Source organism: Muntiacus reevesi, chromosome 2 (assembly GCF_963930625.1).
Source record: "Muntiacus reevesi chromosome 2, mMunRee1.1, whole genome shotgun sequence".
Taxonomy (NCBI): Eukaryota; Metazoa; Chordata; class Mammalia; order Artiodactyla; family Cervidae; genus Muntiacus; species Muntiacus reevesi.
The window spans coordinates 264,815,481-264,840,974 of record NC_089250.1 but is presented as its reverse complement, the minus strand read 5'-3'; the positions used below and the strand labels follow the sequence as shown (position 1 = coordinate 264,840,974).

At 56.0% G+C, this 25,494-nt stretch overlaps 1 protein-coding gene across 3 annotated transcripts; it reads right to left on the bottom strand.

Moving 5' to 3' along the window:
- Positions 1 to 485: 485 nt before the first annotated feature.
- On the bottom strand, positions 486 to 25,315 carry CLASRP (CLK4 associating serine/arginine rich protein). Of its 3 annotated transcripts, none has more exons than XM_065926291.1 (21): positions 25,269 to 25,315; positions 24,140 to 24,267; positions 16,964 to 17,061; positions 16,352 to 16,453; positions 16,110 to 16,189; positions 13,924 to 14,008; positions 12,730 to 12,878; positions 11,826 to 11,922; positions 10,781 to 10,859; positions 10,623 to 10,696; positions 9,752 to 9,793; positions 6,160 to 6,375; positions 5,759 to 6,046; positions 4,129 to 4,386; positions 3,777 to 3,816; positions 3,417 to 3,477; positions 3,132 to 3,190; positions 3,009 to 3,055; positions 1,397 to 1,479; positions 881 to 905; positions 486 to 621 (listed from the first exon to the last, which is right to left on the bottom strand). In XM_065926291.1, exons 2-21 carry the CDS (start codon positions 24,236 to 24,238, stop codon positions 579 to 581), a joined length of 2,025 nt encoding a protein of 674 aa, XP_065782363.1. In that variant the 5' UTR covers positions 24,239 to 24,267; positions 25,269 to 25,315; the 3' UTR covers positions 486 to 578. The 3 variants fall into 3 exon arrangements, 2 of the variants coding, with proteins under 2 accessions (XP_065782363.1, XP_065782364.1); XM_065926292.1 differs by having other exon boundaries at positions 25,053 to 25,309; XR_010661732.1 differs by lacking the exons at positions 486 to 621; positions 881 to 905; positions 1,397 to 1,479 and having other exon boundaries at positions 3,003 to 3,055; positions 3,773 to 3,816.
- Positions 25,316 to 25,494: the final 179 nt, after the last annotated feature.

Sequence of the window (25,494 nt, the reverse complement as noted above, 5' to 3'; positions counted from 1 at the left end):
GCGGGAGGCTTCCCTCCTTGGGGTGGACAGCTGGACAGACCGGTTTGGAAAGACAGGGTGAGGGGAGAGGCTGGCCCCCAGCGCCTGGGGCACCGCAGGACTGGCACAGAAAGCTGTGCTCCCGGTTCCTGGTGTGGGCGAGGCCAGGGCAGGGGCCGAGGCGAGGGCGGGGAGAGGCCTGGACCTGTCACTGGAGGCCCCTGGGCAAAGTCCTGGCCCATCCTCCACAGGCGGGGTGCTCAGCCCTTCTCCCACCACATGGCACCCGGGCCCCAAGTGTGGCAGGAGCAGAAGTTCTGATTATCAAGGAGCCATGCGCCAGTGCCCAGGTGTGGGCGGACCTCCCTACCAGCCACGCCGGCGCCTGTTCCCCGAAGCCACCAAGCAGCTTCCCCAGCTGGCCTCAGTTGGTGGGCACCAGGGTCTGGGGGCCCTGCACTGACCACACAGATGAAACAAGAGACCAGGTGAAGGGAATTAAATAACGTGTGACTTTATTAGAGATAAAACCAGCAGCATCACAGCTTGAGCCCTTGTCCCCCCACCTCATCTCTGCTCCCCCCCCCCCACGCTTCTGCCTAATGTCGGTAGTGAGGGCTTCGGGATCTGGACCTCGACCGTCTGGAGAGAGAAGTGGGGAGAGAGGCCCCATGAGGGTTTGGGCAGGAAGCAGGGAGCCCAGCCATGTGGGCAGGTGCACACACACCCCCACCCACAGGGGACCACTGGGGCTTCGGCGACGCGGAAGTCGGCCGCGTGCAGCATGAGGCCAGGCCCTGAGCAGCTCCTGTGACTGGAGGGGCCAGGACGGGGAAACCAGGGCGGGGACCTCCCGCCAGAGGACAACAGTGACTGCCCGGGGCTGGGCCTGCCTGCTTACCTTCGAGAAGAGCTGTATTCTCGACCTGGAAAGAAGGGGGACAGGAATACAGGTGAGAACAGCAGGCCGCTGCCTGCCCTCGGCCCATACCCACGCGCTGCGACGCTCCTCTTTCAGCTCCTGCAGTTCCCTTGGGACTGAAGCGCTGTGTGTCGTGTGTGTATGGCTTAAACATTTTAATTTACTGAAAACTGATGTGGAAGGTGTACCGTGGTTTTCTGTAACCCAGTTTTCACATCTCTTCTATCTCTAATGCCCCCGAGCCTTCAGCCTGGCTCTCCTGATTCAGCGACCAGAGAGGCACTTGCTATAGAGGAGGAGGGTGACCAAGGGCACACTCGCTACAGACGGGGGAGGGTGACCGGGGGCACACTCGCTGTAGAGGGGGGAGGGTGACCGGGGGCACACTCGCTGTAGAGGGGGGAGGGTGACTGGGGGCACGCTTGCTGTAGAGGGGGGAGGGTGACTGGGGGCACGCTCACTGCCGAGGGGGAGGGTGACCGGGGGCACACTCACTGTAGCGGGGGGAGGGCGAGCGGCTCTGCCGGCTATACTGGCGTTCCCATTCCTCTCTCTCCTTCTCTCGGCGCTCCCGTTCCCTGCAGGGGGAGGTGAACCAGAGTAAGAAGTGAGAATACTGAACTTGAGGGCCAGCTGGGTCACCTGCCAGGCCGAGTGGAAGAGGGAGCCAAGGGGCAGGTCCTGCTCCTCTCCCCACTTGGGGACGAGGGCACTGAGCTCAGAGAGGGGACACTGGCCGGCAGCTGAATGCCACTCTACCCGCCGATGCAAGGTTTGCTGAGGGCTGGATAGTTTGATCTTTCCTGTCATGCTCCAGGCACAGCCTCTGAACAAAGGGACTTACATGCCAAGTGCTTATCTGGCCTTTTGTCAGAATAGCCGGGATTTTCTTGGCCACCCCAAAGGCTGCATTTATTGAGTGCTGCGGTGCCTGGCCCTGATCACACAGAACCCAGCCCACAAGCCTATGAGACGGGACAATTATTTCACCCCCATCTAGCAGATGAGCACACTGAGGCTCAGACAGGAGAAAGGCCCACAGCTGGGGGGGAGCAGAGGCAGCATCCGAAGCCGGGCCTGACTGACTGCAATGCTGAGTCCCTATGCACTGTGGTCCCCACCTCCTGACGCGCCGTGTGATGGATGTGTAACAAACCACCAGCCAGTAACAGTAGTTCCAGCCATCAAGCCTCCTCACGTGCCAAGCACACACACCAGGAGCCTTATAGCGTGATTCCACAGAGACGGCTGCCTTGTTACATCCACCTCATATAATGAGTCCTGGCTCAGAGAGGTTAAGGTACTCGTCCAAGGACCCACAGCAAATAGAGTAGAAAAATACGTAACAGTGACATAGCTCTCCACTGACTGACTCCCCTCCTTGCCAACACCAAGCACTGCGGCCTCCAGCTCTGCCCACGGGCCCCACACAGGCAGAGGCTCTAAGGGCACTAATTCCTGTCACCCTATGCGTTCAGCATCAAGGACTGTCCACAGTCGGGACGAGCACCCACCCCAGGGTCACAGTCAGACAGAAGCGGGGCTGGGACTGAACCCCACGTCTGTCTGAAGCAGGCTCTGGGCCACTCAGCCCCGCAGAAGAAGAGTCAGGCGAGGAGAGGAGCAGAAAGGAGGGGAGCGAAGCCCTGGCTCCCAGCGCAGGGCTGGCCTGCATCCAGCCTTCAGCATTTATGAGCACCAGGGTTCTGGGGGCAGAGTGCACAGCAGGAGCCTGGCAGCCAGACCCGACTGCTCAGTGGGGACGCCAGCAGGAGTAAGTAAAGGACACAGACAGGGCACTAGGATGCCGGGGGAGACGAGCGCCATGAGGGCAGGGCGGGGCTGGAGGACGGTGCTTTTGGGGGTGCCACTCCACACAGGACAATAAGGACAGACCCGAGAGCAGCCCTGGGGAACAGTGGGTGGGTATCAGGAGAGAGCAGGAAAGGAGACCCAAGCTGGAGGCTGGCGGAGCCGCGAGGCGGAAGGACACAAAGGTCCGGAGGAGGCTTCAATTTTCCTCCACCCGGAGGGCCTGGTCAGAGCTCTGGGTCAGCTGGTGGTGGGGAACCCAGGACAACCCAGAGGCAGGCTGGGTCAGTCTTACTTCATGCGGATCTTTCGGGCCATGGCACGAAGCTCATCTTCCCGCTCCTGCGGCAGAGACGGCAGTGAGGGTGGGGCCGGGCTGCGCCCCGTGTGGGCCCCACGCCCTCACCTCCCCCCATACCTGGCGCTCGTGCTCCTGCTGGATCATCTTCTCCTGCGCCGCCTTCTTGTCCGCCTTGACTGTGGGGAGAGCGGCGAGGTGACTGAGGGGTGCCCTCCAGCTCCCCACCAGGAGGTAGAAGCTGAGCTCAGAGGCCGGGCTGCCGAGGCCCTGGACCTGGCGGCCACAGGGCAGGCACACACCCGCTCCTCCCCAAGGGCCTTCCGGACAGAGCAGGGCCTTCCCGCGGTCAGATGGGGAGGAGGAGGAGCAGGGGAGCCCTGGAGGGGCGGGGCTGGGACGTACACTGCCTGTTGAGTGCCTTCTGCATCCTCAGCTTAAGCTTCTCCTGCGGCGTCAGCTTGGGCTGGGGGAGGGGGAGAAGAGGCAGGAGACCGGGTGGGTGTCCCGGAGCTCCCACAACCCACCTCATCCAAGAGCCTGGGACTGGCAGGGGCAGGAGCGGAGGACGGGCAAGCTGCGGAGACTGGCCACGAGGGTTTGGGAGCCCCAGTGGACAGTGGAAGGGGCGAGTGGGGCACGGGTCTCAATCCCTGGGGCTGGATCTCCCGGCCCACCCGGGCCCCCCTGCAGGCCCACCGGGCCCAGCTCTCGGGCACTGCTGCTGGCGGGAATTAGACGGGCGAGTTCCAAATTCTTACTGACTTTGGCAGCTCCTGTCTCTTTACCAGCGGCAGGTTCGGTCCTAGGAGGAAAAAAAGCAACTGCCACCTCCAACCCCACACGGCCTCAGCACTGCCCTCGGACCAGACAGCAAAGGCTGTGTGCCCCAAACACCCCCAGGAGGAAACCACACGCCTCCTAGACCCTGCAAGGCAGGGTCATGTCCCCCTCTGACCCCTCACCCTAGGCAAGGCTGGGACTCCTCAGCACCCCCACCCTTGCCAAGGGCAGAGGTGTGGCCCCCTCAAACCCCCCAGGGCAGAACCAAGCTCCTTCCGAAACAGAACAGTGGGGCGCTCTCCCCACCTCTGTCCCCCTGCCCTCGCCCGCTCACTTTTTCAGCTTCTCGCCCACAGCGGGGGACGCTGCCGGCCTGCTCAGCTTCTCCCTCGGCGGTGACGGCGAGTGACTCTGGCTGCGGCTGCGGCTACGGCTGCGGCTCAGGCTGCGGCTGCGGCTCAGGCTGGGGCTGCGGCTGCGAGTCAGGCTGCGACTTCGGGACGGGCTGAGGGACCAGCTGCTGCGGCTACTGCTGTGGTGCCGGGGGCCCCGGCCGCCCCGCCGGTACCGGTCCCCAGAGCGGGAGCGGCTCCTGGGGGCACCGCAGAGCAGAAGGGAGGCCGTGAGACTCCAGGGACCCCCCTGCGCACCGCCCCCACCCGGGCACTGAATCTACGCGCCTCTGCAAGGCCCTGCGGTCTGTCTCTAAGCTCCTCCCGCTGCTTTCCTCAGACATCCTCCCTGGCCTCCTCGGTCTCTAAACAGACTGTCCTCTAAACACACTGGCCCAGAACAGCTCTTCACATCTCACTAGACACCTGTGCACCCACTTCCCTGTGAGGTGACCTTTGAGAGGGCAGGACTTGCCAGGGGGCCCCCCTGGATGCTCACCTCCTCACCTTGCTGGACCTAGGGTCTCGCCACCAGTGGGGACGACCCCTCATCCCTCCCCACTCGCCTGCGGCACAGACCTACAGAATCCAGTCTGGTGATGTGTGAGCCCCGTCCTCTCTCTGCTCAAGACTTGGGGGCTCCTCAGCAAGGGCCCCCTCCTCAAGCTGGCACAGGGTGACCAGGGCCCCCTCTGACCCCAAGCCTTTCTCCTGTCATCGCCCTGGGTCAGGCTCCAGGCAATGATCTGGATGCCAAACCAACACTGCACACTGACTCTGGTGGGACTGTCCCAGGTTTTTAAAAAATTTGACTGTGTTAGCACCATCAAAAAAACAAGGGCTGTTCTTTAAACATCCAACTCAATTTCTCTGGAAAAATCAGAAAACTAGGCACGCCACACTCGCCACTGAGTGGCCTACGACCCCAGCAGAAGGGAAGTGTGCTCCCGGGTCACCAGGCCCACGGGGTGCCTCAATTTTACCTGCCAGACCTCGTGGGTAGCTGACACTGAGATCCACACAATAATAACACAGGTAATAACGCTGACAACAACAAGAGCACTCATTGAGTGCTAGGCTCTAGACCAAGCACTGAGGTAGAATTTGTCACAACTTTGCGACTCAATGGAGGAGACATTATGACACTATCTCTTCTGCAGATGAAGAGGCCCCAGCAGCTCAGCAGTAGGGCCAGACTCCTCACCTGGCCGGCTACTCTGCAAGCGCCGCTCTCACCCAGCAGGTCGTGCTGTCCCTCCACGGGCAGCCCTGACCCCCCAGGGAAGGGCAGGAGGGATGCTCCCGTCCCGGGACGGTATTCCTGCTCCACCACCAGCACTTATGTCACACCCCGCCCTCCCCTCAAAGAGATGCCTTGACTTCCTGGCCCCTGCCCTCGGGGCACCCTGGTTCTGCGAGTCACCTGCTGTAAACATCTGGGGAGCCCCTGGAACAAGCACAGCCCAGTCTCCTGCCCACTGGCAACACATCTGGGATGACAACTGTCCTCCCAAATCCACGGCTCCCTCACAGAGCCTGGTCTCACCCAGATGGGCCCCCCGCCCCACGCACCTGCTTCTGCGCCGGGGCCCGTAACCGCCGCGCCGGGCCGGCGAACGGGAGTAGCGGTGTCCGTCTCGGGAGCCCCCACCTGAGTGCCGCCGGCCGCGGCTGCGGGAGCGAGAATATCGCCGGGAGCGGGACCGAGAGCGCGACCAGGACCGGGAGCGGGAGCGGGCATGGCGGCCAGAGCGGTAGTAGCCCCCGCCGCGGCGGGAGCGGGAGCTGGAGCTGGAGCGGGAGCGGGAGCTGGAGGTCCTCGAGGCGGAGGAGGAGGAAGAGGAGGTGGAGGAGCGGCGGCTGCAGGCGGGCACGGGGGGCGGTCAGCGCCAGCCCGGGCTGTGGCCCCCCGCTGCCCCGAGTCCCCCCCACAGTGGCTGGGGTGTAGGGTGGACAGCGTGAGCGTTACAGACCGGGCGCTGGCATTACGTCCCGGTGCGGGGCCGCCAGGCTGGGGAGGCGCCGGGGGCTTCCCTGTGGCAGCCCCTGATGCAGCTGCTGCAGCTGCGGCTGCAGCCGCCTCCTCATCGCTGCCCCCGAAACTGGTGATGAACGTGATCTTCTCCTCGCGGCCAGGGGTCGGGGAGCGGGAACGGGAGCGGGATTCAGAGCTGGACTCCGAGGGCGACCTGAAGAGCAGGGAGAAGGAGCTCAGTCACCGGGACCCTCGAGCCTGTCCACCCACGAACAAACCCTCCACAGAGCAACAGGACGCAGAAGAGCGGGGCCCTGAGTGACAACGAAAGACAGCAGTCCTGCAAGGATCTGATTCATGACCACGGAGGCCTTCTCAATACAACCAGGAAAAGCAGTGACAGAAAAGTATTATTAAGAACAGATGCGGTATATATACACAATGGAGTATTACTTAGCCATTAAAAAGAATTCATTTCAATCAGTTCTAATGAGATGGATGAAACTGAAGCCCATTATACAGAGTGAAGTAAGCCAGAAAGATAAAGACCAATACAGTATACTAACAAATATATATGGAATTTAGAAAGATGGTAACGATAACCCTATGTGCAAAACAGAAAAAGATACACAGATGTACAGAACAGACTTTGGGACTCTGTGGGAGAAGGTGAGGGTGGGATATTCTGAAAGAACAGCATTGAAACAAGTATACTATCAAGGGTGAAACAGATCACCAGACCAGGTTGGATGCATGAGACAAGTGCTCAGGACTGGTACACTGGGAAGGCCCAGAGGGATAGCCAGGCTTCCCTGTCCATCACCAACTCCCGGAGTTTACTCAAACCCATGTCCATCGAGTCAGTGATGCCATCCAACCATCTCATTCCCTGTTGTCCCCTTCTCCTCCCGCCTTCAATCTTTCCCAGCATCAGGGTCTTTTCAAATGAGTCAGCTCTTCGCATCAGGTGGCCAAAGTATTGGAGTTTCAGCTTCAGTATCAGTCCTTCCAATGAACACTCAGGACTGATCTCCTTTAGGATGGACTGGCTGGATCTCCGTGCTGTCCAAGGGACTCTCAAGAGTCTTCTCCAACACCACAGTTCAAAAGCATCAATTCTTCGGCATTCAGCTTTCTTTATAGTTCAACTCTCACATCCATAAGTGACCACTGGAAAAACCATAGCTTTGACTAGATGGACGTTTGTTGGCAAAGTAATGTCTCTGCTTTTTAATATGCTGTCTAGGTTGGTTATAACTTTCCTTCCAAGGAGTAAGCGTCTTTTAAATTCATGGCTGCAATCACCATCTGCAGTGATTTTGGAACCGCCTCCCCACCCCCCCCAAAAAAAAAAGTCTCTCACGGTTTCCACTGCTTTCCCATCTATTTGCCATGAAGCGATGGGACCGGATGCCATGATCTTAGTTTTCTGAATGTTGAATTTTAAGCCAACTTTTTCACTCTCCTCTTTCATTTTCAAGAGGCTCTTCAGTTCTTTGATTTCTGCCATAAGTGTAGTATCATCTGTGTATCTGAAGTTATTGATATTTCTCCCGGCAATCTTGATCCCAGATTGTCCTTCATCCAGCCCAACTTTCCTCACGATGTACTCTGCATATAAATTAAATAAGCAGGGCAACAATATACAGCCTTAATGTACTCCTTTCCCTATTTGGAACCAGTCTGTTGTTCCATGTCTAGCTCTAACCGTTGCTTCCTGACCTGCATACAGGTTTCTCAAGAGGCAGGTCAAGTGGTCTGGTATTTCCATCTCTTTCAGAATTTTTCACAGTTTGTTGTGATCCACACAGTCAAAGGCTTTGGCATAGTCAATAAATCAGAAATAGATGTTTTTCTGGAACTTTCTTGCTTTTTCAATGATCCAAGAGAAGACTGGCAATTGAAGGTGTTGGCAATTTGACCTCTGGTTCTCTGCCTTTTCTAAATACAGCTTGAACATCTGGAAGTTCACAGTTGAAGCCTGGCTTGGAGAATTTTGAGCATTACTTAATTAGCATGCGAGATGAGTGCAACTGTGGGGTAGTCTGAGCATTCTTTGGCATTGCCTTTCTTTGGGATTGGAATGAAAACTGACCTTTTCCAGTCCTGTGACCACTGCTGAGTTTTCCAAATTTGCTGACATATTGAGTGCAGCCCTTTCACAGCATCATCTTTTAGGATTTGAAATAGCTCAACTGTAATTCCATCACCTCCACTAGCTTTGTTCATAGTCATGCTTCCTAATGTCCACTTGATTATGCACTCCAGGATGTCTGGTTCTAGATGAGTGATCACACCATCGTGATTATCTGGGTCGTGAAGATCTTTTTTGTATGTTCTTCTGTGTATTCTTGCCACCTCTTCTTCATATCTTCTGCTTCTGTTAGGTCTATACCATTTCTGTCCTTTATTGAGTCCATCTTTTGCATGAAATGTTCCCTTGGTATCTCTAATTTTCTTAAAGAGATCTCTAATCTTTCCCATTCTATTGTTTTCCTCTATTTTTTTGCACTGATCACTGAGGAAGGCTTTCTTATCTCTTCTTACTATTCTTTGGAACTCTGCATTCAAATGGGTATATCTTTCCTCCTCTCCTTTGCCTTTAGCTTCTCTTCTTTTCACAGCTATTTGTAAGGCCTCCTCAGACAACCATTTTGCCTTTTTGCATTTCTTTTTCTTGGGGATGATCTTGATCCCTGCCTCCTGTACAATGTCACGAACCTTCGTTCATAGTTCTTCAGGCACTTTGTCTATCAGATCTAATCCCTTGAATCTATTTCTCACTTTCACTGTATAATCATTAGGTCATACCTGAATGGTCTAGTGGTTTTCCCTACTTGCTTCAATTTAAGTCTGAATTTGGCAACAAGGAGTTCATGATCTGAGTCACAGCTCCTAGTCTTGTTTTTGCTGACTGTATAGAGCTTCTCCAACTTTGGCTGCAAAGAATATAATCAATCTGATTCTGGTATTGACCATCTGGTGATGTCCATGTGGAGTCTTCTCTTGTGTTGCTAGAAGAGGGTGTTTGCTATGAGCAGCGCATTCTCTTGGCAAAAGATGTCAAGTCAGGTGTAAAGCAAGTTTGAAAGCATTAAGTGTGAAATACTCTCAGTTTTGTGAAAGAAAGTACACTATCTCCCTCACGGCACCCACAGTTTAGCACCTACCTGAGCCAGACCCTTCCTTAAAAGGTGTACCTGCCTTATCTCACCTGTCCTCCCGGGAGCCCCAAGGGTCCCTCTCACCCCATCTGGCAAACAGGACGGGTCAGGCTGAGATCTGTCTACCGTCAAAGCCTCTGACCAACCACTCCCACGACAGGAGACACATGTTATGTGCGACAAGGCCATTCTGTGCCTGCTATTTCTCACTGGTTATTTCTGGGAGTTCAGATTAAAGACACCTGACATCTAAGTCCCGCCTTCCTGCCAGGTTTGGTCACTTTTAACACAAAACTCCATCATGTTTAAATCAGAAAAAGGCAGAACACATTCTCCAGTATGTGATCTCAGGAGGGCAGCCTACAGCGCACCTGCCCCGCCCCACCCCACCCTCCATCAGGAGGGCGCTGGGCCCTGAGAACTCACCGCTTATAGGGGTCATAGGTGGGGCTGTCTCGGCGGGCGTAGCTGTAGAGAGAAGCAGATTCAACGGAGTGGGGTGGGGGATGGGGTCAGTATGCGTGGAATTTGAGGCCAACCCCTGACCCGGGTGCCCAAGGCCACACACTGGACCTAACGAGGAGGCTGCCAGCCGGGTTACGGGCCCTGCCTTCATCCCTCCCATCCCCTCACACCTGCCCAAAGCCTGAACCGCAGCCCTGCACTTCTTCGGTGACGATGGCAAGAATCACCACAGCTCATGACTGAACATTTTCCAGACCACGCATCCAACCCTGAGCCCACCGCAGGTCCCTTAAGTCTCACAGCAACCCTGTGACTCCCCTTGAACAGAGATGTGGCAGAGGCATGGGTTTGCCCGGGCCTCAGGCTGGCTCTCCACACACCAACTGCCTCATCCAAACCTGCCTGAGACCTCACTGTGGGCACTGGTGTAGCCCCCCTGCTGGAAGGGGGAGCCCCTCTCCCAAAGAGGAAACTGCAGCTTGAGAAGAGAAAAGTCACCTGCCCAAACTCTAACAGTGAGGAGGCGGCCCAGCAGCAAGAGCAATCACAGCCCAGGGCCAGGCCAGTGCCCCTGGACTCTGCTCACAGCCAGGGAAGGTGACATGGGTCCCGAATCCAGCAGGGAGAAGGGCACGGCTGGCAGGATGGGTGTCCACACGCCCCTTGTGGCTACACCTATTCCGGACCTTCCCTGTTCACTGCTCTACTAGGACAACTCTGTCCGCAGGCCACAAGCTTGCCCCCCCAGACTTTCCTGAGCCCTGGCTCCTCCCCCAGGGTTCTGAAAGACCAACACTGGCAGGGCAGGGGCACAGGGCAGAACCCCACCTACCTGGGGGGGCTGATCTTGCGGCCCCTCAGCCGCTTCTCCCGGAACTCCCTCCTCTGGCGCCGGGAGCGACGGCCCTGGAGCAGGGTGGGGATGAAGCTGGTGAGGCTGTGCCTTCCACGAAGCACACACCTGCCCTGCCACCCCGGCTCAGCCCTCACCGAGTACATGGCCTTCTCCTCCTCCAGGGCCTTGGCGTGTTTGATGGCCTCCGCCTCCTCCTTGTCTTTCCGGAGCATCCTGCGGAGGGGGAGGAGGGCCACCAGGAGGGACGAGGTCAGATTACAGGCAGAGTCACTGCAGGAAGCGAAGGACCCCAAGCCATCCTGGGGGGTCTCGCATTCCGTCAGTGCTACTACTGAGTACCTACTGCACGCCAGGAGCTATCTCAGGCATCAAAGATTATTGAAAACAAAACTCCCCACTCTCACGGACTAACATTCTGAGGAGAAGAGAGACAATGACCAAAGTCACATAACACGTGACTTGTTAAATGGTGAAAAACTTGATAGGAAAGGAAATCACAGAAGGGGAGAGAAGTCCAGGGACCTGGTAGAGGCTGCAGTTTTAACAGGGAGGCTGGGGAAGCCCCTCAGAGTGACAGCTGACGAGACCCCTAGGAGTGAGCTGCGCAGGTGCAGGCAGAGCCCACAGCACCTGAGTGGCCCTGGATCAGGTGGGGCCTCGGGCATCTGAGGGGCAAAGAGGCCACGAAGCCTGGGCAGGGGTGGAATGTGTGGGGAGAGGACCAGAGAGGTGAGACCCTGGCCATGGTGAGGACACTGGCTGCTCCTGAGTGAGGATGCTCAGATGCTCAGGCTGTGTTCAGAAGTGGGAGTACTCAGGACTCAGTACCCTGTTAGCTGGGACCAGTCTATGTGACCCACCCGGGGTGAGGCACAGGGCAGAGGCAAGGAGAGGAGCCTCTCCACTAGAGGGCGCTCTTCAACCAGGCCCAGAAACCCCCAGAGCTCCCAGGGCTCAGAAGGCCTCAGGTCACACAGCTGGGGGCAGCCTGTCTCAACACCGCTGAAGCTGACCCCAAGGACCACCCTGTACAACCTCCACCCCACCTCCACGAGCTCGGGAGCCTGTGTGTGTAACGTTCCTGGTGCAGAGTCAGGGACACCAGCGCTCAGAAAGAGGGGTAACAGCAGAGATGCCAGGTCCACAGGGTGGGGAGCAGTGTCGGCCCACAGGCCTCACCTGACGAAGTCGCCGTCGGCCATGCCATACGTCGTGGCCTGTTTGTTGAGATCGGCCACCTGCTCCTGGTTCAGTTCATCCACATCCACCTCCACGTCTGCACCAAGAGAAAGGCTGTCAGGGGCCAAAGCCGAGCAAGAGGAAGGGAAGGGGCAGTGCCCCAGGACACGGGGGCGGGGGAGCCCACCAGACCTCAGGCCGCTGTGGATGGGTGGGGGTGCAGACATGAGTCAGCACACCCTGGTATCCCCAGGCTGGCACAGGGCTCGGCCCGGAGCAAGCACCATAAACAGTGGGTGAGGGCGTGGGTGGGGGGATATGATGGGGAGCGAGTGATGGACACGGGGGCGTGAACAAGGGCAGCTGAAGATCTAGGTGGGTGAAGGCAGGGGTGCAGGTCTCAGATATTCGGGAGCGGGATGCTTGATGGCTGAGTGGCAGGTGCGCTTTACACACTTCTGAACAAACAGCGGACGGGCTGAGAGAGAGCTGGATGAGGCAAGGGGGGAAATGGGTGGCCGGTCTAATCAGTGGGCATTTAGCAGGTGGTGGGCAGAGGGGTGGGGGCTGAGGCCGGCTCTGTAACTGGAGGAACACGTGTTTTCCAGAAGAGAGTGAAAGAGAAGGGCGGGGAGAGACCAAGAGGCTGAGGTCAGAAGAGGAGAACAGAGCCAGAACCCGGGTGGGGACAGTGTCAGAGAAGCAGAGTCCTAGAAACAAGGAAGGAGAAAGAAACAGCGAGGGAGGCTGGACCAGGAGGACACGAGTGAGACGGAAGGACGGCGGGAGGTGGGGGAAGGAGAAGCGGGCTCGTAAGCACGGAGCGCCCCACAGAGGGGGAGGGGCGAGACACAAAAACGCTGCCCGGGGACTGTGGATGGGGAGGGCAGAGAGGGGACCCCACCGATGTCGGGGATGACCTCATCTTCATCCGAGTTGCTCTCCTCCTCGGCCGGGGACTCCTCCTCCTCCGGCTTCTCTGTCACCTTCTCCACCTCGGCCACCGTGCTGTCCTCGTAGGTGTAGCCAATGGATGCCTTCTTCTCTGCCAGCCTGGCAAGGGGGAGCCAAGAGTCAGGGCCGCGCTAGGAGAGGCAGGCGCCAGGCCGGATGCAGCCCAGGCAAGCCTCCAGGGCCCACACACCCCTGCCCACATGCCACCCTCCTGAGAGCCAAGGCAGCCTGGCGCCCTCGAATGGTCCCGCAGCCTAGAACGCGCTGCGCCCACCTCCCACCAGCCCTTCCCTCTTCCTACAGCTCCAGCATACCATCCTCCAGAAAGTCCTCCCACTGGGTGGTGGAGGCCATCCTCAGCCCCCGGCCCTGCTCACACTGGGTCTCTCCACTGCCACCCCCGACTATGTGTCCTGCAATAGCTAGCCCGCGATCTAGTGGGTAACAACGCAGCCCAACTTGGTCCAGGATGAAGCAGGGGCCTAGGGAACGTGTGCTGCTAAACTGAGGCAACACTCCCTGACACCATCCCTGGGCCAGTCTTGTCCAAAACAGGTGGCCGTGGATAAGGGTCAGTCACTGAGACACTCAGTCACCTCAGTGAGGACAGCAGTGGGGATGGCTCGGCAGCAGGGGCTAAGGAGGGGGCTCCGGGACTGCGGAGCAGCAGCTGCCCTGGCAGAGGGGCCGGTCAGGCTGGCACAGGGATGAGTCACTCCTCAGGGTGCACGGCCTGGAGAAGCCCTCTGCGGAGTGACATCAGCGCTGCGGGCCACACGCTTCCTGCCTGGCCGGGACAAGCACTTCACAGCTCCGTCTCCTGTAGCCCTGCGGCGCCGGGCCGGGGGCACGAGGCTCGGAGGGCAGGACTCAAAGCCAGGCTCTGGCCCAGTGCAGCGCCTGCTCTCCTAACTGCACCTCCTCCCAGTCCCAGGGTGGAAAATGCCGTGTAGAGCTTTGTCAGCAAACCCTTCCCCTCTGGTGGCTGCCTCCTCCTCACAACGCTGATGAAGCGAGCACCTACTGTGTGCCAACCACCAGGCCCGGCTCTAGGAGACAGCGGGTGGACAGAACCGACCGACGAGGCCGTGCCCTGTGGGGCGCAGAGCCCTCCTGCCCCCCGCAGCCCTGGACCCAGACTCACTTCTTCTTCTCATCCTCACTGGGTCTCTGGAGGCCTCCGTACAGCTCGTCAATGTAGATCTGGTACAGGCACTGCTCCTCGGAGACTGGGGTGGGTGGGGCAAGAGGCATGTGAGTCAGAGGGGGCTGGGGACACTGGGAATTCTGGGGGGACTCAAGAATGCAGTGGGGCTTGGGCAGGTGTGAACCCAGCACGGCTGGAGGCAGTCATGGATGCCCAGATAATCACACTGTGCTCGGTGAAGACCCAGCAGCTGCAGGAGGGCCCTGGCTCACAGCTGACTCGCCATGCACCTCTGGGCAAGGAACTCAGCCACTCTGTGCTTCAGTTTCCTTTTCTATAAAATGGGAGGACCACTGGCAGAGTGAGCACTTGGGCACTGCTACTGTTATCACTGTCACAGAGAACTTTGATTGAACCCTTCAGAACGACAAACCTATCCTGAGAGCTGGAAGTCAGTCACCTGGGCCCCAGTTTAAATTAAGCTAATCTGGGTTCTCAGCTACAACACCCAACTTGAGGAGCTCAGCGATGTGCCAGAGCCCCCTGGTCCGTGGGCAGTAAGACATATGCCCAGCTCTGGCAGGACCCTGGACACGTCCCCTTCCCTCAGAGGGCCTCAGCTTTTCTATCTGTAAAGCGAGGTGCGGGGTCTGGTTTGCTGGTGGTCTACACAGCCCCAGGGAGGGCCCTGGGCCTCTATGTGGGCCTCAGGCTTAGGCAGTCACATGAGCTGTCTCACCCCAGCCAAGCTGGCCTTCCCTGTCCCCCAGGCCACCCCCCTCCTGCCCCCTCACGGCTGTCCTTATGGCCTGGACAGTTGGGAGCCCACCTCCCCTCACTGGGGTGTTCCTGCTCCACCCCACCCTACCCCACCCTCCACTGATCCAGCCTCCGTCAAGCTCCTCAGAGAACACCATATCATCTATAGAAACAGTGCCTCAGCTTGTAATAAGCCACCGCTTTTGTGATTACATGGCTCCCCCACTAGACTCCTCCTCCCAGAAGAATGCCTGACATACTACAGGTGCTCAGGAATTATATGAATGAATGAATGGATGAAGATGGAATCAGGCAGAACTAAGGGAAACCCTGGCTCCATCATCAAGCATCTATGTGGCCTTGGGGGAAGGCAAAAACCACCACCACATCAGTAATGCTACACTCCCCTGGTGTGAAGGCTTCATTGATAGTCAGAATTTGAAAATCTCTGTTTTTAAAGATGCTAAACATCTACATCAGAAACAAAGAAATATGGGGACAGTGAACCCACAGCGAGAGTGGACTATGCCAGGCTCTGTACAGGGGCTCTAAGCATCCCTCACGCGAACCCTCACATCACCCTGAGGGACAGAAACCTCCACGATCACCCTTCTCCAGGAGACGAGACCAGCCAGGCTGAGGGATGAGTATGTGGCCCTTAATCTCACAAGGAGATACGGGAGAGAGGCTCTGAGTCCTTCTCAGGAGGCGAGAGACAGTTCAGAGCTGTCTGCAGGAGGCAGCAGTGCTTAAGAGCAGGGTGAGAACCCCAACTCCTTTGACACAGCGTCCCTCCCAACCCCTGAGCCTCAACATCCTCATCTGTAAGATGGGGCATCACCCCTACCCTGCTGGGTGATCACAGAGATGTACTGCAGTAACAGAGATGAAAAACTCTGCCAGGGCCAGAACCTCCACAAGTCCAGAGCAGGGAACAGGCCCTAGACTTGTTTTCTCTTTTGTGAGGTGACAGCTTGGGAAAAGAACCTTAGATATGTATGGACACTTGGCAAGCTGTCAAACTGCCTAAATAGTCATTTAAAACAGGCATAAATTTCCTCTTCTAAGCTAACATTCTGACCCATGCAGGTGGGGAAAATACATGTAGCAAAAAAAATAAATTCTTCCTACCTCTCCCAATTTTTTAGGAAAAAGATTACAGAATCAGAGGGCACGGGCAGTGGAAATGGCCATCCAGTAGGACCATCTAGGTCAGCAGACATCTCCTGTACCAATTCCAGAGACGGAGGCCCCAAGAGAGAAAAGGGATGCGAACGGAGTGGTCCATGACAGAGCTGGGACCACACTCAAAGCCCCGTAGTAGAAAGCACTGGGATAACTCTTTTCTTCCCAGTCTTGTTGCAGTCTTCCAGCCTCCAGGGACCCCTCCCCCTAACCCACTCCCCACACACCAGGTCACTTACTGCCGGCAAAGTCGTTCTGCACCAGGCCTCGGTAGCGCTCATAGTTACATTTCCGCTCGTCCGACTCCTGTTCTGGGGAGCTTTGGGGGAGGAAAAGGTCTTGAGGTCACAGGGAGCTCCTACCCCAAGCCAGCAGGAAGGGGGATAAGGGGCCAGCCTCCAGCTGGCGGGGGTTCCCCCACATGCACACCTCCTTCCTTCCCAGGAGGGACACCCTGGCAACCCCGGGGGAGGTGGCTTACATGGTGGTGAGCAGCGGGGGCGTGTAGTCGGGGATGTGGTCCAGGTGGGCACGGACGTCAAAGCGGTCAATCATGTTGTTGGTGTCCCCCTGCCAGGGCATCCTAAAGTGGGAGCAGGGAGCCTAGGGTCCCACCGCCTGGACAGAGAGCAGCTGCTCCCTGCCACCTGTGCTTGGGAGCCTGGCCCTCAGCCCCTCTGATCCCCTGCTAGTCCCACTCTCAGCCCCCACCTCTCAAGTCCTTATGCCACAACGCACCCTGAATCTACATTCAGGCTCCTGACCTGAATTTCTCAGAACCAAGCAAGAGTGGGAATTTGAACAAGGTCCCATGGGCCACTTGCTAATACCCCAAAACACCCCCTCTGGCAACTAACTCTCTGCTTCACCTGGGCCTCTAGCCGTGGCCCTGCCGGTTCCCTTCTAGGTGCTCCGAACACTACACCATGGGGTCTTCATCCCAAACCCTGCCGTCTCGCCTTAGCTAGTGACTTTCACCCTCCCACTCAGGCCAAGTCTTTGCTGTCTGAGGCTCCACAGGTCTGTCCATATACCAGGTCCCTTTGGACCCCTAAACCTCAGCCACAGGTACCACCCTCAAACCCAGTCTTACATGTTAACGGGGCTCTCCGCGGCCAGGGCAACTGCAGAATCCAGGTGCACCTTGCAAGCTCGACCGTGCACCTGCAGGAACTGGGCTGGGTCCTTCTTCTGCAGGGATGGACAAGATGGAGGTTGCCACCCAATTGAGCCCCAAACCCTGCCACTCCCCACACAACCAAGTTTAGCAGCAGGTTCACCTCTATGCCAAGCAGGCTGTACTTCTGAGGTAAAAGAACCTGCCAGGTCATGCGGGCTGCACTAACAAGGCCCCCTAACCTCTGGAGACAAGGGCAAGGTTGTGGCCCCTCTCAAGGTAGCCACAAGAGGCTCTGAGCTCTAGCTCAGTCTTCTACCGAGGCAGTGCCGAGACTGACCTCCCTAAAATATCAGTCCCCAACTCTCCACCCCACACCCACCACAGGACCACCCATTCAGAGCCAGGTGTGAGCACGTTGGCCAGGAGCAGCCTCGAAGACACCATGACTACATAAACTCATGAAAAGATGATCATTGTCACTATTCATCAGAGAAACAGCAATCAGAAGTACAAGACACCACCTCACACTCCCTAGGATGGCTAAAACTGAAAGGACAGACAACAGCAAGAAACACTGACAAGAATACAGAGAAATTAGGTTCTTCAGAAAGTTAGACAAAGAACTGCCACATGATCCAGCAATTCCACTCCATACCTGAAACAACTAAGAACAGATACTGAAATACTTGTACACAAACGTTCACAGTGTCACTAGGAACAACAGCCAAAAAGTGGAAACAATTCAAATGTCCATCCATGCATGACAGAGAAACAAAACATGGCATAGCCAGACAATATAATATTATTTAGAAGTAAAACGCAATGGAATATTAATCCATGCTAAAACCTGGATGAGCCCTGAAAACATTAGGCTAAGTCAAAGAAGTCGGTCACAAAAGGCCACATACCTATGATTCCATTGGTGTGAAATGTCCAGGATAGATGAATCCATAGAGACAGAAAGTAGATTAGCGGTTACCCAGGGTTGTGGGGAGGGGGGAACTAACTGCTAATGGTCATGGGGCTTCTTTTGGAGGTCACAAAGAGTTTCTAAAATTAGACAGTGGAGATGGCTGCCCAATCCTGTGAATATACTGAGGGCTTCCCTAGTAACTCAGCTGGTAAAGAATCCGCCTGCAATACAGGAGACCCGGGTTCGATTCTTGGGTCGGGAAGATCTGCTGGACAAGGGACAGGCTACCCACTCCAATATTCTTGGGCTTCCCTGGTGGCTCAACTGGTAAAGAATCTGCCTGCAATGTGGGAGACCTGGGTTCAATCCCTGGGTTGGGAAGATACTGAAAACCACTGAACTGTACAGTATGTGGATTTTAAAAAAAATTTTTTCCCCTTTTCTTCTTTTTTTGGCCATGCCTCGAGGCACAAAGGATCTTAGTTCCCTGACCAAGGATAGAACCTTGGTCTAGTGGGAGTGTAGAGTCTTAACCACTGGACCACCAGGGAAGGCCTGAGTATGTGAATTATATCTCAGTAAAGCTATATTAAAAAAAAAAAAAAAAAGCACCAAGATGGAGGAGAATGGCCCCCAAGTCACCATTTTCTCCAGAGCCCCTCCCACCACCTCACCCCCTGCTGCTACCTTCCATTCACTTCTCACCTCTGGCCTGAGCTCTCCTGTGGGGGTTATAACCCCAAGTGACCATAACTGCAGCAGGAAAGCCTAAAATCTGGCGGCAGCAGCAGCACCAGCCACAAGTGCCGGGACCGAGCTGAGCTCCAGCCCCTGCCGTGTCAGAGCCACGAGTCAGGGTGCTGGTGCTCCCCACTAAACCCTGACCAAGCTCCCCTCCCCAGACTCCAACCACCCCCCATCCCGAGCCCCCCTGCCCCACCACCTTCCCTGACCACTCAGCAGCCTCCTCTCCCCAGCTCGGCTCCTTGCTACCACCCTTGCCCTCTGCAGCTCCTTTTCCACAGAGCAGCCTGAGGCGGTGTTAAACGTACTAGGCCCTGTTCCTCTATGCAGAGCCTGGCCCGCTCCCGCCTGGCTCCTGACTTCTCACCACGGGCTCCCCCAGCCCCGCCCTGCCCCGTTCCACACCGCCGGCCTCCACGCCACAGAACGGCCCTGCTCTTGCACGTTTGTCTCCTCACTTATTTCTGATCTCCTTCCAGCCGCCTTCCTCATCAAGTCTATCTCAACAGCTCCCGACAGCTCCTGACTGACGCTAGCTCCTTACCCTACCCTACTCTCTTCAGAGCACCGCCCATCACCTATCACCTGTCCCCCGCAACTAGAATGGAACTTCCAAGGGGGCAGGACCTGTCTTATTGTATTCCGAGCGCCCAAGGCAGAGCCCAGGAACACTGACCAAAGGAAACAGAATGCGGCCTCACTCACAGATGAGGAGACTGAGCCCCTGAGACGGAAAAAACCATCAGCCTCAAGCTCTCGAGAGCCTGCACTTCCTCATTCGGCCTCTGGCTCCCACCCCAACCCCAGCCAGCAGGAGCTGAGGAGGACGCTCACCGATGACCACAGCCACCGGGCTGCTCCCTGTCCTGCGCGCCCTTCACACTTGAAGGAGCTGGGGGGGGGGGGTGCCTACACCCGCGTCCACAGGGTGGCGCTGCTGTGATCCGGCGCCGCCTCCTGCACCTCACCTGCCTCCCTCAGCCCCTCTTCTCAGGCCCCGTGACCGCCTGGGCAAGTCTAAGACCCGGAGCTCCGAGACAGCTCCAGGCCAAACGCTCAGCTCCCACACCCAAGACATACCTGGGACTCAGTTCGCAGGATGGACTTTGGCCTATACCAAGAACTCACTGTACCAGCACCACAGCAACTAAAAAGCATTGGGCGGGGAGTGCAGGCTTGGGTCTGTGGCCTGGCTCTGTTGGGAGCTTCTGGAAAAGTCAATGAACCACACCAAAAGCCAAGTGCTTTATGTACATCTCAAACTTCTCAACCATGGGAGGAAGGTGCTACTCCTACCCCAAGTCCCCGGTGAGGAAACTGGAGCTCAGAGCGGGGAGGCTCACTCGCTCCAGATCACACCAGTCACAAACAGAACCAGGATCTGAGCCCAAATAGGCCTGACTCCAAAATCCATTTTTTTCCTAAAATAATTTTTTTTGTCACGGTAACAGGCAAACAACATAAAACTCACTAACCTGCCCGCTTTTAAACGTACAGTACAGCAGCACTGTCTGCACCCTGCTGCGCACCGGGTCTCTAGGACGTCTCTTCGTTTGCAAAACCCAAACTCTACACCTGCTGAACAACTACTCCCCTTTCCCCCTCCCCCAGCTCCGGACAACCATCATTTTCTGTCTCTAAGGGACTGACTGCTCCAAATACCTCATACACATGGAATCTTGCAGGGTTTCTCTTTTTGTGACTGGCTTATTTCACTGGACATAAAAGTCCTCCAGGTGCCTCTATGCTGTAGCCTGTGACAGAATTTCCTTTCTTTCTACAGCTCAATAATATTCCACTGCATGTACAGACCACTTTTCTTTACCCATTCATCATCAGCTGACGGACATTTGTTTCCACATCTTGGCTACTGTGAAACAAACTCCCAACAAACATGTACAAATACTTCTTCAAGAGCCAAAATCTATTTTTAACCACTGGACCATTACGTCTCCAGAATCAAAGAGGGTCAGACAAGTTCCTGGCCTTTCTCTCCCTCATTCAACTGTGAAGTAGGCACCCACTCTGAGCGAGGCCTTGTGCTAGGGCCACAGCTGTGACTGAGACAGTCAGCCCCTGTCCCCACGGCTTGCAGTCCAGTGTGGGGGACAGACCTGGGCCCCGCAGTGACGGCCTAGAGTGAGCAGTGCTGGGATGGGGGAGCCAGGAGTTGCACCACTCAGCCCAGTGGGGTCAGCCTGGGGCCTCCTGGAGAAGGAGAGGCCAGAGCTGAGATCTGTGTGATTTCCCACTTTCACATCAACATGGAATTCTGTTTCTTTACCCAAACCACTGATTAGAAGAAAGTCAACAGGGACAGGAACAATGACGGAACCAGGGACAGGAAGGGAGGGACAGCAGGCACCAAGGACACATCAGGAGAAGAGAAATCAGCTGTCTGGACACACTGGCCCAGTTTGCCACAGCTGATTTCTGCTTCTTCAACACTGGCCTCAGCTGCCTCTTCTCTAGGGTGGAGAATAAGATGAGAGACCCACGTGACAGCCCCATCCTCTCCTCAAAGCCACCACCATCCACAGTTCGGTAGCTCTGATCTGAATGCTGATCACGTTCATGTTCGGGGACAATAGCTGCTTGTACAGGCCTGCACCACAATGCACCCCACAGACACTGTTCTATTCTTGAAGCTCTTCCCTGTCACCCAGTGAGAGGGGCTGGTCATCATCACCATCCCAAGGGGGAAAACAAAGCTCAGAGAGCTCTCTGGCTCACACGGATGAGAGCCTGGAGACCCAGGCCTTCTGAGTGACCCCACTCCAGCCTTCTTTCCTCCACTCCATCCATCCACCTGGATGCGATTCCAGCTCTAATTTGTAATAATAACCTGAGCACCAAGAAGAGCTGGCATTTACTGAGCAAGTTATCCTGGGCAGGTCGGCCCTCGGGAGTCTCTGCGCCCAATCTCACCGAATACTCCGATAACCTGGGAGGGAGGTGCCCCTATCCCCACCATTTGTGATAGCCCATTAGTTGTCAACCAACATCCACTGTCCCTTCCTCCACAGTAATAAGACTCCTGACATAACTGGCACAAGGCCCCCCAGAACACAGGGTATGCCTCTCAGCCTTCCTGGCAGCTGTATGTGACCAGGGGCTACTTTCCGGTCACGGGGATACGAGTGGATGCATCACGTGCAAACATTTAGAAACTTTGTTAACAACTGACAAGAACCCACTGGCCTCTTTTCCCTCTCTTCTTCCTCCCTGCTGAATGGAATATAAAGACATGATGGCTAGAGTTTGAGCAGCCCTCCTAGACCTTAAGAAAACACTGGCAAGAGAAGCCACTCACGGCTGAATAACAGTTCCCTGAGCAGGACTGGCCACCTGTGGGCTTTTAAGCAAAAAGGAAATAAACATCTGTCTTCAGTGAAGATATGATGAAACAGAGGTGCGTGTCAAGCGTTCGGCACAGTGCTTAACACACAAATGCTCAATAGCATTAACTACTGTTATCAGCAAACCTTTAACACAGGGAGCAACACCCACCTCAGGGCTGCTGAAAGGACTAGAAACAATGTGCCAGAGTAGCAGGCGTGGGGTCTGGCGCACCCGGAACCCTTAAGTGGCGGTTACTCAGCCCTGAGCACTGATAACGTTCTTGGCCCACTGCTAGGGCCTCAACTATAACCAACACAGACCCAGGCCCTGCCCTTGTAGTCAAGTCATAATTATTCCGACACCACTAGAGACGGGCTCTCAGAGATTCCTCTCCCAGGATAATAGCAGCCTCTGTTTCATGGGTGATTGTGGGGACTCAAAGAAATCATACAGCTGAAGTTCTCCTCACAGAGCTTGGAGCCTGAGAAGGATCAATTAAAATGGCAACTGCTATTATTTTTGTTTTATTCACCTAGTCTTTTTAAATCACGTTGGGCTCAAGCTTGGAAAGCAGTAGCATGACCCAAATAAACATAGCCCCCAGTCTCACAGAGCTGAAAATTTGTGTTAAATGCCACAAAGGGGAAAAACAAGAAGCTATAATGGCATCTATAGGGGACACTGATTGAGTATGAAGGATGAGGGAAGACTCCCCTGAGGACTGAGATCTGAGAGATGAGCAGGAGCTAACCTAGTAGAGGAAAAGCTCACGCAAAGCTCCTATGGCTAGAGAGAACTATACAATTTGGGGAGGTAAACTGGGAGCTCTTTATACACCTTTTTTGGCTAGAAAAAGTAGCCCCAGATAGTAGGGAGGCCAGATGATGTGAGCAAAGGAATAAGGCAGAAAGCAGAGTAGCATGAGTCTGTAGGAGGTGGTAAAAGCCAAGCCATGGATGGTCTTAAAGGCTGTCATGAGGAGCCTGGCACTAGAGAGTCACAGAGAAGTTCTGAGTAAGGGAGGGACAGAGTCAGCTTTGTGCTTTAGAAAGACCTCTCTGGGGACTTCCTTACTGGTCCAGCAATTAAAACTACACACTCCCAGTGCAGGGAACCCAGGTTCGGTCTCTGGTCAGAGAACTAGATCTCTCATGCCACAACTAAGACCCAGTGCAACCAAATAAGTAAATATTTTCTAAAAAATAACACTAATTCCATCCTTTATTTAAAAAAAAAAAAAAAAATCTCCCTGGACTCTCTGAGGAGGGTGGATTAGAGGCAGCAGGACTGGAAGCCAGAACACCAGGGAGGAGCCTGCGGCAGTGATGCAGTAGTAAATGAAAACGTCTAAATAAATACCATCTCACAGAAGATGAGAACCTAATGTGCCAATGCCATTTCAAGCTCGGGTCTCAAGAACAAGTAACAAGTTAAGGAGCTAAGAGGAGGCATTACAGGCTCAACACCCAGTGGTGGCAGAGGTGGAAAAAAAGGCCAATGGCGCGACCTCAGGATGAAGCCGAGAGGCCAGAACACAAGGGCCTTTTAGGTCACAAGATGGAGTGTGCTCTTCTCTCCAAACGCAACTGAAGCATCTAACGGGAGAAATGGTCAGAATTCACTTAGTGAATACTGGTGGCACTCCTTACGGGTGCCAAGTTAAATCTTAAGAAGGGCTGAGCTCCTCTAGGCACTGTGAACACAGGAATAAGCAAGACCGACAACATTCCGGAGGTGGCCAATCTTATGTCTGGAGTGCTACAAAGACTTCCCTCCTTCCTGCCAACACCAGTTCTGTACTCTGAGTGTACACCAGACAGCACAGCATGCGACAAGAAACAAAATACCTCAGTTCCCCACCCCCCAATGATTATGCCCTGGGGGAGGGCATGGCAAGCCACTCCAGTATTCTTGCCTGGAGAATCCCATGGACAGAGGAGCCCGGCGGGCTCCAGTCCAGGGGGTGGAAAAGAGTTGGATGGGACTGAGAGACTCAGCTCAACACCAGCACGTCACTGTGCTCAGAAGATGGACATTCTCTGGAGGAAACGGGTATCCCCTCTTGGCGTATTTCCAAGCCTCAGTGGTACCAGGACAACCAGGGCTCTGCCCTCTCACGGAGCTCCCAACCCAGATCAAAGGTCACTTACGATCTTTTCATAGTACTCCCTGCGCCGCTCTGCCCTCTTCTTGTAGTCGACCATCATGCCTCGAAGTTTCCGCTCATGTTTCCGAGCCTCGTGCCACATTGTGGTGAGGCCAAGGCTGGGGCCTCAACCTGAGGGATGAGGGAAGGGGTGTCAGATGCGCTTTAAAAAAAAAAAAAAATACTGGCAGGATCACCGTCACCTAACAAGTTGATAGAATTAACCCTGAACATCAGCTTCAGGGAGGGGAAGTGAGGCTGCAGAGCCCTGTGGCACGATACACTCTGGTGGATCCCGGGAAAGTCTGATCCAGTACCCTGGGCATTCTGAATCCCCCACCCCCACTCCCGCTGATTCTGGAGTGAGCAGCCCAGGGAAAGAGGTATCCTGTGTTTAATGAGGAGGAATCAAGGATGAAAGGTTCAAGGATGGAAGAAGAGAGTGTTTGAGGTAAGGTCTGGAGGAAGACCATGAGCAGCTGGGGCTGGGAGCTCAAGGGAGAGGAAGGGCTGAAACGGCGCCCACCAGGGGCCATCCGTGGGGGTGGGGGGGTCTGGGTACCAGAGGTCTGGGGATGAAGGCAGGTGGACGAAGAGGAGAAAGTTTTTATGGAAAAAGGGTAGTGGTGTGGAGGTGGGGGTCGAGGGCAGGTGAAGGGCGTGGATGGTGGTGGATGTCCTCCCGACACTTGCGGGAGGAGGGGGGCAGGAGGCAGCGCCGGAAGAAAAGAACGGAGTGCTGCTGAGGTCTAAAGTAGGAATCTAAATTGGGGGCGGGGGGAGGGTACAGAGGCTGAGGGAGGCGGAGCGAGCTGACAGGAGGGGGTGGGCTGCGTTTAGGGGCAAGCCTGGAGGACAAGGCTCGAGCACCCGCTCTGGGCCTGAGGGATCGGGCTTTTCTGACAAGGGGGCGGGACCTGTGGCAAGCGGCAAGGTCCGACGCGGCGAGTTCTGGCCGACGGCGGAGGCAGGGCGCGGCCTGAGGCACACCAGGCCGAAGGGGTCCGGGGCGGGCGGCCCTCGGGGCCCGGGCCAAGCTGAGTCTCACAGTAGACCGCGGAGAAGCCGAGGCAAGGGCGAAGCCGGGCTGACGTCCGCCCGAGGCCAGCAGGTCACCCACTGCCCGAACTCACCGGCTCGTCGCCGCCTCCCACCGCTGCGCTCGCGCGCGACCCGCACCGGAAGCGGAAGTGGGAGGCTGAGTGACGGGGCGGGGAGCTGCAGAGGCGCTTCCGCCTACTCGAGAGGCGGGAACTAGGTTGGACTAGAGAGTGAGCGGAAGGGCGGGGCTTGAGGAAATCCGGGGGACGTAGGCGGAGCCTGGAGACTTCGTACATAAGGCCGGGGGTTGTTTCTTTA

Bases quoted from the DNA above. Each gene is read 5' to 3' on its own strand.
- CLASRP (XM_065926291.1), bottom strand. From the start codon at position 24,238: ATGTGGCACGAGGCTCGGAAACATGAGCGGAAACTTCGAGGCATGATG. The intron at 11,923-12,729 runs GTGGGGTCCCCT...CTCTTGGTGCAG, and splicing joins TGAGGTCATCCCCGACATCG to ACGTGGAGGTGGATGTGGAT. The intron at 1,480-3,008 runs GTAAGACTGACC...CTCCCCCTGCAG, and splicing joins GCCCGAAAGATCCGCATGAA to GGAACGGGAGCGCCGAGAGA.